This window comes from Lotus japonicus, chromosome 3 (assembly GCF_012489685.1).
Source record: "Lotus japonicus ecotype B-129 chromosome 3, LjGifu_v1.2".
Lineage (NCBI taxonomy): Eukaryota > Viridiplantae > Streptophyta > Magnoliopsida > Fabales > Fabaceae > Lotus > Lotus japonicus.
In genome coordinates this window covers 17459705-17472972 of record NC_080043.1, presented here as the reverse complement: position 1 = coordinate 17472972, position 13268 = coordinate 17459705, and the positions used below count along the sequence as shown (strand labels likewise).

Sequence of the window (13268 nt, the reverse complement as noted above, 5' to 3'; positions counted from 1 at the left end):
AATTACTCACCTTAAACTTAGCATAAGGGACTTTTTTAACACCTTAAATTTTTCTATTTGCACACCTAAAAACTTTCTTACAAAAATACACTACTAGAAAAAGTATATTTCACATCGAGGTTTTCACATCGGTTGATGTCATAACCGATGTGAAAGGCAACGCGGTGGTAGTTTTGAAATTATGGTGAACTTTCTGAGACTTTTCACATCGGTTGGGATTAGGCCCGATGGGAAAAGTCATTTATTACATCGGTTTCTATATAACCCGATGTAAAAGGTCTAGGCGGTGGCAATTTTGAAATTTTAGTGAAGTACCTTTTCACATCGGTTGGGATTATGCCCGATGTGAAAAGTCTCTCACACAACAAAACCCCAACACGCACAAATCTCAGTTCACCAAAACCCCAACACGCACAAGTCTCTCGCCGCCGCAAGCAACTCAGTCTCTCGCCGCCGCTCTGGTCGTTGCTCGCCGCCGCTCTACTCGTGACTGGCCGCCGCTCCTGCTCGTGGCTCTTGATTTGCCGCCACTCCTGCTTCGTGGGTTTTGCCGATTAAGGAAGAAGATGGAAACCTAGCTTGTGGGTTTTGCCGATTCAGGAAGAAGATGGAAAACTAAGTTTGCTACAAGGTAAGTTTGCTGGAATTTGGGCTTCTCTGTAATCAGTTAACTACGTCCCTGCTTTAAGCTAATTTTCGTGTTCATTGGTTGCTGAGATTTTTGCTGCATTTTTCCCTAAACAACAGAAACGAGCAAGAAAAAGGGAAAAAAATGATTAAAATTCCAAAACTTAGGGTTTCGATTTTTGTTTGTTGGCGTGGAATCAATCTCAAATTCTGAATCCATTTCACGTTTTTGTGAAGTAGAAGCAACACGCACGCACGCCATTGCCCTGCGAGTTTCAACTATTAAGCATCGCGTTCTGCGTTTCCCTTTTCCTTCACCACTTTTGTTTGTCTCATCGGTGTTGCTGGTAAATTTTGCTTTCTATTGTTCTTTGGATTCGGTTAATTGCTTCATTTTAAAATCGTGTTTGGTTCTCTGTTTTGTATTCTGTTGTGTTTGGTTGAATTGGGGGTTACAGAAAGAAGACTCTGTTTTGGGTTGTCTTTAGTTTATGATTTGGAAAATGTTGATGAGTTTGGTTCTAGTGTCAATAATGTTAAGTTTGTATCTAGTTTATCACAATTCTCTAATTTAGTATGTGTTAATTTTCAGAACGTAGTTATGGATCGTAGTTGGATGAGAGCTAATCGATTAAGTGATGAGTTTGATAAAGGAGTGGTAGAATTTCTAGAATTTGCTGAAAAGAATCTTCCAAACAATAAGGGGCTTTTTCCATGTCCTTGTGTTTCTTGTGGGAACCGGGACCCAAAACTTACTAAGGCTGAAATAAGGGACCATCTAGCTTGGAAAGGGATTTGTCAAAATTATACACGATGGATATGGCATGGTGAAGTAGTAACTCCAAGTGTATCACAAAGAGAGAAAGTATGTGTAGATACGGATGATCGGCTGGAAGACATGATACATGATATTGGAGAAGAATCATTCAAGAGAGCGCATGTGTATGATACTTTATGTAAAGACAAGGAAGAACCTTTGTACCCGGGATGCACAAACTTTACACGGTTGTCAGCTGTGTTAAGATTGTTTAATTTGAAGGCGAAAAATGGATGGAGTGATAAAAGTTTCACTGATTTGCTTGGATTGTTGAAAGAAATGCTTCCAGAAGGTAACACAATGCCGAATCGTCATTATGAAGCCAAGAAAGTATTGTGTCCGATGGGCATGGAGTATGAAAAAATACATGCATGCCCTAATGATTGCATCTTATACAGAAAAGAGTTTGAAAACTATGATCATTGTCCGAAGTGCAAGGCCTCACGCTACAAAAAGAAAGATGGTGATTCCAATGATGATGTGAGCACAAAGGGTCCTCCTGCAAAAGTGTTATGGTACCTACCAATAATTTCAAGGTTCAAGAGATTGTTCTCTAATGCAAATGACGCAAAGAACCTTAGATGGCATGCAGAAGAGAGAATTGATGATGGAAAAATTCGCCATGTAGCTGATTCTTTGCAATGGAAGAATATTGATGGGAATTTTGCCAAAGAGTCGAGAAACCTTAGACTTGGACTTGCTACCGATGGAATGAATCCATATGGTAATCTAAGTTGTAACCATAGTTCATGGCTTGTTCTCTTGATAATTTACAACCTATCTCCTTCGTTGTGCATGAAGCGTAAATATATGATGTTATCTATGATGATTCCGGGCCCAAAACAACCAGGAAACGACATAGATGTTTATCTAAGTCCATTGATTGATGATTTAAGATTGTTGTGGGAGCAAGGAGTTGATGTTCTTGATGCGTATTCCGGTGAACATTTCAATATGCGTGCCATGTTGTTTTGCACCATCAACGACTTTCCGGCATATGGTAATTTGTCTGGTTACAGTGTTAAAGGGCATAAAGCGTGTCCTATTTGTGAGAAAGATACAAGTTACCATCAACTTAATAATGGAAGGAAGACTGTTTATCTTGGGCATCGAAAATTCTTAGACCGTTATCATCCATATCGTAAAATGAAGAAAGCTTTCAACGGAAAAGCAGAGCATGGTCTTGCTCCAAAACCCTTGACTGGAGAGGAAGTTTATCAACGACAACAACATGTGAATGTTGTCTTTGGAAAGAAACAAAAGAAGCCTGCTGAAAAAAATATATGGAAAAAGAGGTCGGTGTTCTTTGATCTTCCATATTGGTCAAGTCTTGATGTAAGACATTGTATTGATTTGATGCATGTAGAGAAAAATGTTTGTGATAGTCTCATTGGAACACTTCTTCACATTAAAGGAAAGACAAAAGATGGGTTAAGTGCTCGTTTGGATTTGGCTGATATGGGTATACGACAGCAATTAACTCCACAACAGATAGGTAACAAGACATATTTGCCTCCAGCATGTCACACTTTGTCTAAAAAAGAGAAAATAAGTTTTTGTGAGTGTTTAGAGGGTATCAAAGTACCGCAAGGTTACTCATCAAATATCAAGAGACTTGTATCAATGAAAGATCTCAAGTTAAATGGCTTAAAATCCCATGACTTTCATGTTCTGATGCAGCAACTACTACCAGTTGCTATTCGTGGAATACTGCCTATTAAAGTTAGGAAAACTATAACTAGGCTGTGCTTATTCTTCAATGCAATATGTAGTAAAGTCATTGATCCATCGAAGTTAGACGAGTTGGAAAATGAGGCTGCAGTCATCTTGTGTCAGTTGGAGATGCATTTTCCTCCTTCATTTTTTGACATTATGGAACACTTGATTGTTCATTTGGTAAGGGAGATTAGATTGTGTGGTCCAGTTTGTTTAAGGTGGATGTATCCAGTAGAGCGGTACATGAAGATCCTAAAAGGATATACTATGAATCCCTACCGTCCTGAAGCTTCGATTGTTGAAAGGTACATTGCAGAAGAAGCTATTGAGTTTTGTTCAAACTATTTGTCAGAAGTGGATGCTATAGGGGTTCCAAAGTCTCGTCATGATGGAAGATGTGAAGGTATGGGTACGCAAGGTTTAAATGTCAAGTGCATGACTTGGAAGGTACTTCATCCAGCGCATTTGTATATATTGAATAACACCGATGAAGTTCAACCTTACTTAGCTGCCCACAAAAGCTTTCTAAAGGAAAGCTACCCCAAGATGAATGAAAAAGTGTTGTTAAAAGAGCATAATAAGAGTTTCTCTGAATGGTTTAAAGAAAGAATTGCTAATGATGATAGTGCTTCTGATACAATAAAACGACTCTCACTTGAACCTAAATGTAATGTTATGACTTGGAGTGCATATGATATTAATAAAACTTCTTTTTATACAAAATCAAAGGATGATAGAAGTACTATGCAAAATAGTGGGGTTATGGTTGTGGCTGAGTCCATGCACTTCTCTAGTTCAAAAGATAAAAGACCTATTATGGCATCTACACCGTACTTTGGGGTGATTGAAGAGATTTGGGAGGTTGATTATGTTACATTTAGAGTGCCTGTATTTAAATGCAAGTGGGTTGATATTTCTAGTGGTGTAAGAATTGATGAATTTGGATACACACTGGTTGATCTTTCCAAGGTAGCTTATAGGGATGAACCTTTCATTATGGCATCCCAAGCAAAACAAGTGTTTTATGTCACAGATCCTTCTAACAAAAGGTGGTCGGTGGCTCTACAACCAAAAACCACACATGGTAGTGATGAAACCCTTCATATTTCTGAGATTCCTTCTTCTGCAACAAATGTGCTTACCTCCAATGAAGAAAATGAAGAAAATGAAGTAGACGATGTGCAAGTTACTCGTTTGGATCATGAAGAAGGGATATGGGAGAGTTAGTAAGTTTTCATTTTTTGTTGGAATAAGTTAGTAAATTCAGATTATATGCTTGATTAATTAGTTTATATGTCATTAGTTTATTTGCTACTGATATTGCTATTATTGCATTTATTTGTGCTTTCATTCTGACATCTTTTTATTTTGTTTAAACAGATACATGGCTGATTCAACCAACACCCCTCTTTCGTCTGGTGAACCTAGTCATTCGTCTAGTGAACCTAAAAAGAGAATGGTTAGAGGTTGCACTAAGATGAAAAAAATTGAAAAAGTTCGAAAAACAGGTGTGAAATTGAAGATTGAGTTTGATCCACAAACTGGGAAATGTTTTGGTGAAAATTCAAACGAGTTCAAAACCTTAGTACTCCTTTGTTCATTACACAAGGATCTTCATTCACCAATGAAGGATATTGTTATGAGGTAAGTGTATATTTTATGTCGCTTTTGTTATATATTTATGTCCTATTACCCTGAAATGTTTAATTTTCTTTGTTGATTGTTTTCAATTTTTTTGATATAGAGCTATGGAGATTTATCAATTGGCTGAGGGTAGTAAAAAAAGGGCTGAATTGGTTCGTCCCAAAGTAAGTGTAGGGTAGATTATGGTTGCGTCTTGTTGTTGTTGTTTTGATATATATTAAGTGTATAAACATCGAATTCATTTGTAGGCAAGGTTGCAGCCTAATGGGAATGATTGTGGATATTATGTGATGAAGAATATGCTTGACATTGTCTCTGCTAATATTACTAAGTCTTGGAATGAGGTATTTTAATTTTATGATAAGTTAAATGTTTGTCTCTTAATTAGTTTGTCTCACTGTTTGAGTTCTTCATCAAAATGTCACAAACCTTGTATTTTAACCCATTGTACAAATTGTAGGTATTCAATGATCCAACGGCATTAACAGAAGAAGAGTTGTATGATTTGCGAAACAGTTGGGCAACTTGTTTTCTAGAGTTGATTAAACCTTAGAATTTATCAGGTTTATGCCTAAACTGTCTGAAAAACCTTAGCTCTCTTTGTATTGTGCTTTTTTCTGCACCTGCATTTGTCTTTGCTGCACTTGATGCGTGCGTACGTACCTTGTTATACTCTAGTTTTTTATTCTCTTTTGTCTTTGTTTTGGCTATATGTTGCTTGTTGAGTTTGTTTAGCTGATATACTGATCATATCATTAGTTTGTTTATGCTAGATTGATTGAATTGCTGGGAATTTTGCTGATATGGACAGTAGATTGGTGGAGAGATGATTGAATGGATTCATATGAGGCACTTTTTCTGCTGAATTGTGTGGCTCAGAATTTCAAGTGGTAGTGAATCTCTTTTTGTTGTATTGGTGGTCTTGGAGGCTTGGTAAAATTTGGGATAGGCAGTAACATTTGGGCAGTTTGTTGCCTTTGGATTAGTAGCTTTAGAGTTCTTACTATCTTATTGCTTTAGTAGTTCGAGACTTTACTACCTTAGTCTTTTCTTTAGCTTAGCTAGTTTATCTTTAGCTTAGCTAGTTTTGGTTACTTTGTATTTTGGCTTTGGACCGTTTCCTTGGTTTTTTCCAAAAAATATTTGGCAATGCATGATCAATTATTAATGATCAATGAATATTCAGCTCAAATTACTGTAAAAAAAACTGAAAAAAAAAGGAAAAAAAAGGACATTTCACCTCGGTTAGAAAATCAGCTGATGTAAAATATGTATATATAAAAAAAAAAAGAGTATTCACATCGGTTGCGAAAAGAACCGATGTGAAATGTCTAACTTTCCACATCGGTTATTTCCTACCAACCGATGTGAAATGTATACTTTTCACATCGGTTATTTGATTCGCCCGATGTGAAAAATTACTTTTCACATCGGTTGTACAACCGATGTGAAAAGGTGGTGACATACTACATCACCCTTACTTACATCGGTTATGAACCGATGTAAAAAGTGATTTTGGCCCGATGTTAAAAGTAGTTTTTCTAGTAGTGATACCCTTACAATCAATACACACTCTTTGACTATTTCCCACTGAAAAAATAACTATCAACTAAAGGTTCATGAAAGAAAGACCAACTCTACTCTACCCTAGTATGGGCAGCCAACACACACTCTCTCTTTCTCTCCCATTGAAACATTCCCTCACTCTCCTATAAAAAAGGCACCAGTCTTCCTCTCCTACTCTCATCCATAAATTTTCCTAAGAAAAATCATATTCCTAAGGGCGAGAAGTCTCCGCAGCCAACACTCTCTTTCCCATTGAAAGTTTGACACATTCCCTCACTCTACTATAAAAAAGGCATCAACCTTTCACTCCTTCTCTCATCCATAAATTTTCGTCTCACCCACCTTCAACCTTACAAAAAACTTGACTCTCAACCTGAATCACGAATCCCAGTCACGACGTCTGGCCTAATCCAATCCGTTTTATCATCTCCGTTCAAACTCCTCCGCCGACCACCACACGCCACGTGTTCGGCCACCGCACCACCACGCTGTCAGCGTCATGTGACACTATATGAGGATCACCTCTGATCAGGTTACCACTGGTTTGTCTAGCCTAATCTCTACTGGTGTTTAATTTTTTTTTGAAAGGATGTTTAATTTCCTCTTACTATGTCTGCTTCACATGTTTTTTGTTGTGTATCTTTACTTGTTATTAGTCACATTGATTTTGCTTGGTGGACCAACTAATGAATAAGAAAGGAATAATTGATAAAATCAAATAGAAAATGAATGATTCATGGTTGTTATTGATTGATTCGTGAAGTATTACCCCTTTTATTTGACAATATTCCTTGATTGAGTAGTTATAGTTATGATTATGGGTGTTTTGCTTCTTCAAATTATGATCGCTTCTTTTTCTGTTCATTTTAATCAAATACAAAAAATGCCTTGCCTTGCTTTGTTGTTCTTTATTTTCATTTTAACTTTGGGACTGACTAGGTATCGCATGGCGTCAACGTGTTTCGATTTATGTTTTTATCAGTCTCTCACGGCATTTATGTTCTTTAACTTCTTTTCATATTGCTAGAAATATTGAATCATTTTCAGAAAAATCCTCTGTGGGTTTTGTACTTTTGTTCAATATGATTTTGCTAATTTTAATTTACATTTTAATTTGTTCCCTAGGGCTTGCACGCACACACAACACGATCCAAACACCCTCTGCGTATTGCCAATTCAGATTTTCGATTTATGTATCCTGATTGGTCTCTCTCTCTCTTCTTTGATATAAATAATGCAACATTTCGATAAAAAACACAAAAAATATAAATAATAGTAATATGCTTTGACAAAACAAAATCAAACACATTTTTCAAAAAAAAAAACTTTCAAATTTTTTATACATAAAATTAATTGTATTATGTTCTTTTACTTCATGGGATGATTGTCAATGCCATCAATTCATTTGGTGTTGTACATACATTCATAGAAAGTAAAAAGTAATGTAGTTGTAGATACTTTGTGAAAACATGAGTTGTCCGTCATAGATCAAACTATAATTTATGATGCGAATTCAACCTCTTCTCTTATTATTTTTATGTTTCATAGCATCTCTACTTGTATTAAACATGTAGTGTTTTTGTGTTTCTTGATGGGTTTTTCCTAGTTTCTTCTAAAAAATAATTTTCAGTTTTCTTTTAAAGAGAAAAAGGGATTGAACACTAAGAAGTTAGAGATACAAAAGCTCATAGCATGAGGAAGAACACTCTATAGAGGTCTGCCAAAGCAAAGACAAGTTCCCAACCTAAAATAAAAGGATATTGGAACAAGAAAGAAAAAACAGCCTATAGAACAAGGTGTATATATAACAAATGAGAGCGCAACAGACAAATTCGCATACTACCAAACCAGAACTCAGCAATCAACAAAACTAGTAAAGGAACATTAGTTGAGAGAAACTGAAGGACAAGAAAACTAAATTTTTATCTAACAATAGCTTGAGTTACGGAAACTTCTTAGGAAATATGTTTCTTCTTCCTCCTCTTCCCTTTCCTCTATCTCTACGAGGCATTTATGTTCTGTTGTAGTAGCAACTAGTCCTAAAACTTGCTCTTCATTCGTTTCCTCAACCTAGCTGTTATCGCCAATAGCAGACGCTGCTACTGGTTCTCCTTTTTTTCTCGTCTTTTCGTGGTGGATTGAGACGTGCAGAAAAATAGAGGTTGTTGAGTACGTTTTGAAAAAGGAGCTTGAGATTTTGTGACCCTTTGTCCTCTAAATGAGGTAAATCGGCAACTATGCTTCTCAACAGGTTTATTCAAGGAAAAGAGAAGCATAGTTGTTGATAAACCTCATTCGAAGAAGAAAGGGCTGCAAAAGCTGAAGCTCCTTTTTTAAAAACACACTCAACAACCTCTATTTCTCTACACATCTCAATTCACCACCAAAAGACAAGGAAAAGGAAGAAGAAGTGGCAGCCCCTGCTATCGATGATGACAGCCAGATTGAGGAAACAAATGAAGAGCAAGTTTCAGAACCAGCTATTACCACAGCGGAAGCTAACTACCTTGCAAAGATAGAGTATAAGGAAGAGGATGAGGAATAAATTTTTTTCCTACGAAATTTCCGTAACTCAACTAATTGTTAGATAAAAAATTGATTTTTCTGTCGTTTGGTTCCTCTCAACTGATGTTCCTCTACTGGTTTCCTTGATTGTTGGGTTCTAGTTTGGTAGTCTGCAAATTTGTTTGTTGCTCTGTTATCTGCACCTTGTTCCATAGGTTGTTTTTTCTTTCATGTTCCATTATCCTTTTATTTTGAATTGGGGACTTGTCTCAGCTTTGACATACCTCTATGGGTTATTTTTACTACATTCACTTTATTATTCGTTATATTAATTATTAATTGTTAAACTTTTTTTTTGAAAAATAAAGGATTAAATATATTATTATCCACAAAAAAACCTTAAGGACAAAACCCTTAAGGAGCGAAGCAAATCCCAAAAAACACGAGGCAACTCACAAAGCCAAAAAACCCCTAACCATTACCCAAGAAAAAGCCAACACAAGGCAGAAAAAGTAATACAGCCCAGCCACCAAGGGTAACAAGCTAAAATGACACCCCTAAGACTACACCTTGAGGTGAATTGTTAAACTTTGCAATTTCTCATATTTAAAATTAATTAATAAAATTTAAAAGTTTTCATTTTTTATATTTAAATTAAATTTTAAAATTACTAAAATTTTAATTATTAATTACAACTTGAGGTGAATTTTTAAATACTAACAATGATAATAAATGAAAATGTCTACCTTTACATTAATAACAATAATAGATGTTTGGGACCTGATTTTAGCACATGTGTATTGGCGGGGGGAATTTTTCATACTCACTGGAACAATTTGTTGGGGGTTGAGTTTGTTAGGCTGCAAAAACTAGATGTACCGCGTGTTGAAGTGGTTTGGCAGCCTCCGCCCAATGGTATTTTAAAGTTTAATGTTGGTGGTGCTTCAAAATGGAACCTAGTTGTTAGTGGAATTGGCGAACAATCAGGTGTATCATGCAAGAACAAAGCACATTGATGTGAGGTTTCACAATATCAGAGAATTACTTGTGTCAAGATTAATACGACTTGAGAAGGTTCACACATCAGAGAACGTAGCGGACATGTTGACCAAGTCAGTCACCATTGACAAGTTTAAGCATTGTTTGAACTTGTTGCACGTTCTCCAATGTTAAGCAGAGGAGACTCACAATCTCAGAAGTTGGAATCAGAAAACTAAAGCAGTAAATCTTCATAGGGGAGTTCGGAATTCCCCAAGGTGGAGATTGTTGAGATTAACTCATTCTATTTTGGGCTTAAGTCTTCGGTTTATTATGATTTGATTTAAGAGGGTTGTGATAGAGCTTATAAGGATTTTATTGTAAAATAATGATCAGTATAATCCACTATAAATAGGATAACATTGTAACCCTAAAGAAACACAAGAGACATTTATGCAATTGCTGAGTAATTGATTATACAAATCAATAAAGGGAGCTATAACTACTCTATAGTAAGTACAATAACGAAACTGTGTGACCAAAGTTTTATATGCTTGTTTTTATTGCTTTTTCGTTCTCGTTCTATTATACTCTATGCAATCCAAGTGTTTTTCCCATCATTTTTCAATCTTATTGGTAGAGAGTCAAAGTTTGATATATTAATAGCCTAATAATATCTAAAAACTTAGTGTGGATCTCTGTGTTATGTAGACTTACGGTAATTTAACATTTTCTTTAACACAACATCCGATTGAGTATAGTGTATCAAGTCAGTCTTTAATTATGGTATTTTAATCACTTTTCATGCAATCTGGATTCATTTTATGCAAAACTGTATTTTTTAGTTAAATTAGTATTTTATTAAATCTATTAGATTTTTTTTATGGTTCTTATTGTATTATAATAAAAAATTAGAAGATAAAAAAGATTGAAGGTGAATTTAGAAAATAGTTATTTGAAAAGAATATCAAAAGATTTTAAAGATAAAATTATTTGAAAAGAAAATCAAAGACAAATTTTACTCAAGGGTGTGGTTGTATCTTGCGTTTGCTGGTTCTCATAGCCCATACATTTCCTTGACGATCCAACTGGTTAGATTGAAGACAATGTATTGTGAAGAAGATATCAAAATTTTAGTCTAACACAACGATTTATGAGTCCAACCAATTATTTTACGAGAAGAGGTCAAAATTGTAAGCTTCATGTATAAGCTCGGATTTTGCTTCTTTTACGACATCTTTTGTCATTATAAACCTAGTGGAGACTCTTAGAAGGTACTTTATAGCAGCTGAGACACTCTCTTGGTGGAGAGAAAGGTCGGGCCCTTAGAGGTCAGGGCCGGGGAACATGGAGATGTTGACTGCTTCTCTTGACGATCATGGCTATGTTCTATCTTAGGTTCCACTTCCCCTTTATCTCGTTTTTTTTTTATGTTTTGACTCTATTTTGGTATCTGGGATGATGTAATTTGATTTTACTATTATTCAATACATCTTATGCAGTTATAATCAATGGATTTTCATTGTTCAGTATTTCTCCTAACACTAAATGCTTTTATTTGCTGATTGGTGATTTAAGTGTTTCATGGATTCATAGATAGATTGAAAAATCAATATGGATTGATATATGCTTAGTTAATAGAAAGAAAAGAAAAAACACATATGGACTGGGTGAGCCCCCCAGAGAGCCTCGCCCAGGGCAGCCCGCCTCGTGGCGGTCACACATGCACAGGGTTAGACCTCCTCTGCGAGGCCCAACTGGCTCAATAGGAGCAATTAAACTCACAAGGCCTAGCCCCTAGCCTATAAATAGAGAGCGGTTATCACATGTAAAGGACTCTTAGCTCATTTCTCAATAACAAACTCTAAATTTAGTTACTCTCTCTCTCTCTCTCTCTCCCTCTCTCTAAGCGGTTATTTTCTCTCTCTAGGCAGTTACACACTCCCTCTTTAGATTCTCTCTCATTGCAATCCCTTCACTATAGGTACTATACCCTATCTCTATGTTCTTGGAAGGAACAACCTATGTCTTAGGTTTATTGATTCTCTTTGCGCGTTCATATATCTATTGACTACATGATGATTCTTAAGATTTGCATGACAATTGATAAGTTGATGTTAATCTAGTTTATGAGAGTAACCACCATTGTATCAGACATCTTTAGCAAGGCTTGTCTTAGGCTATGTTGAGGTTTTCTAAGAGACAATAGGAGACGCTCACCCTTATATATGAATATCTTGAGTAAGGAATGAGATTCAAACATAGTGATTAGTTGTGACCCTCACCACTATCTTGAATAGGGACCGATTATGATTTCTTGAGTGTCAGTCAAAAATTCTATCCACTAGGACATAAACGTTTTGGGTTAGTAATAGAGCTTGGAAATGTCTCATAGAGTAAGTTTGTGCTATAATGGTCCTTTTGCGATCAATAGGACTTAAGACAATAAGGCTATGATTTCAACAGGTAGATTCCTTGACTACGATATTAGGAACTAATAACATTTATCAACATCTTAAATGTTTATTCCACCTTATAAAATTGTGTAAACACCCAAACTTTGTCTAGTTTTTTAGTGGTTATTTAGTTAAAAGTTCATAAAAATAGATCTTAAAAGACACAAACATGATTAATATCTAAAAAATACAAAAATAGTTTATCTCAATGAAATTTAATTTTTGTAAATTTAATTTTATTTGTGTTTAATTAATCTTTTAAGTTGTCCTCAAATGATAACGCAAGTGGTAAGAGGTAGATAAAATGTCCCATCTTGAGTTATCATTTGTCTAGTTTTTTAGTGGAATATCAACCGGTGACTCGGTTGATTTTTTATTGAACTGGCGAGTCACCCATTTCATGTTTTTTAATTTTTTTTATTAACTTTTTGAGGATGGGCTATTTATGGAAGCCCATTTTCCAATTGTCCAATTCAAACACAGGCCATAGAGGAAATGTGGAGGAAAACTAACCACTGCACCATCACGTTGTTATTGATTGGAGACGTATTTTATCATTTATATATTACCTTTATATTGCATTGGACATTTTTTTATACTTTTTAATATACACTGAGTCAAGCAATTGAACCAGTGACCCACTGGTCCGACCAATGACTCAGTTAGAGGCAGATCTAACTTTAAGGCAGGGGGTTCAGATGAACCCTTGAACAAAAAATATTTCACTTAATTTCCTATATAATATTTTTTTGAACCCCCTGAAAAATTTTAAATTATACTAGTAGACTAAGTTTTACACTTATTTGCACCAAAGACCCACCTATTTGCACAACTATGACTTGTATAATTTCTGATGTATAAACATATTAAAGTTGTTTTTAATTATATTTTTACTGATGTGTTCATTTGAAAAATTTAAACCCCCTGACCCCGGGTCCTGTATCTGCCACTGGACTCAG

The 13268-nt window shown here is 35.5% G+C and overlaps 1 protein-coding gene across 1 annotated transcript; it reads left to right on the top strand.

Annotated features, from left to right (window-relative positions):
- Nucleotides 1–1146: 1146 nt before the first annotated feature.
- LOC130743693 (uncharacterized) lies at nucleotides 1147–4387 on the top strand. Its single transcript, XM_057595924.1, has one exon. It carries the CDS (start codon nucleotides 1229–1231, stop codon nucleotides 4385–4387), a length of 3159 nt encoding a protein of 1052 aa, XP_057451907.1. The 5' UTR covers nucleotides 1147–1228.
- The last annotated feature ends 8881 nt before the right edge of the window (nucleotides 4388–13268 follow it).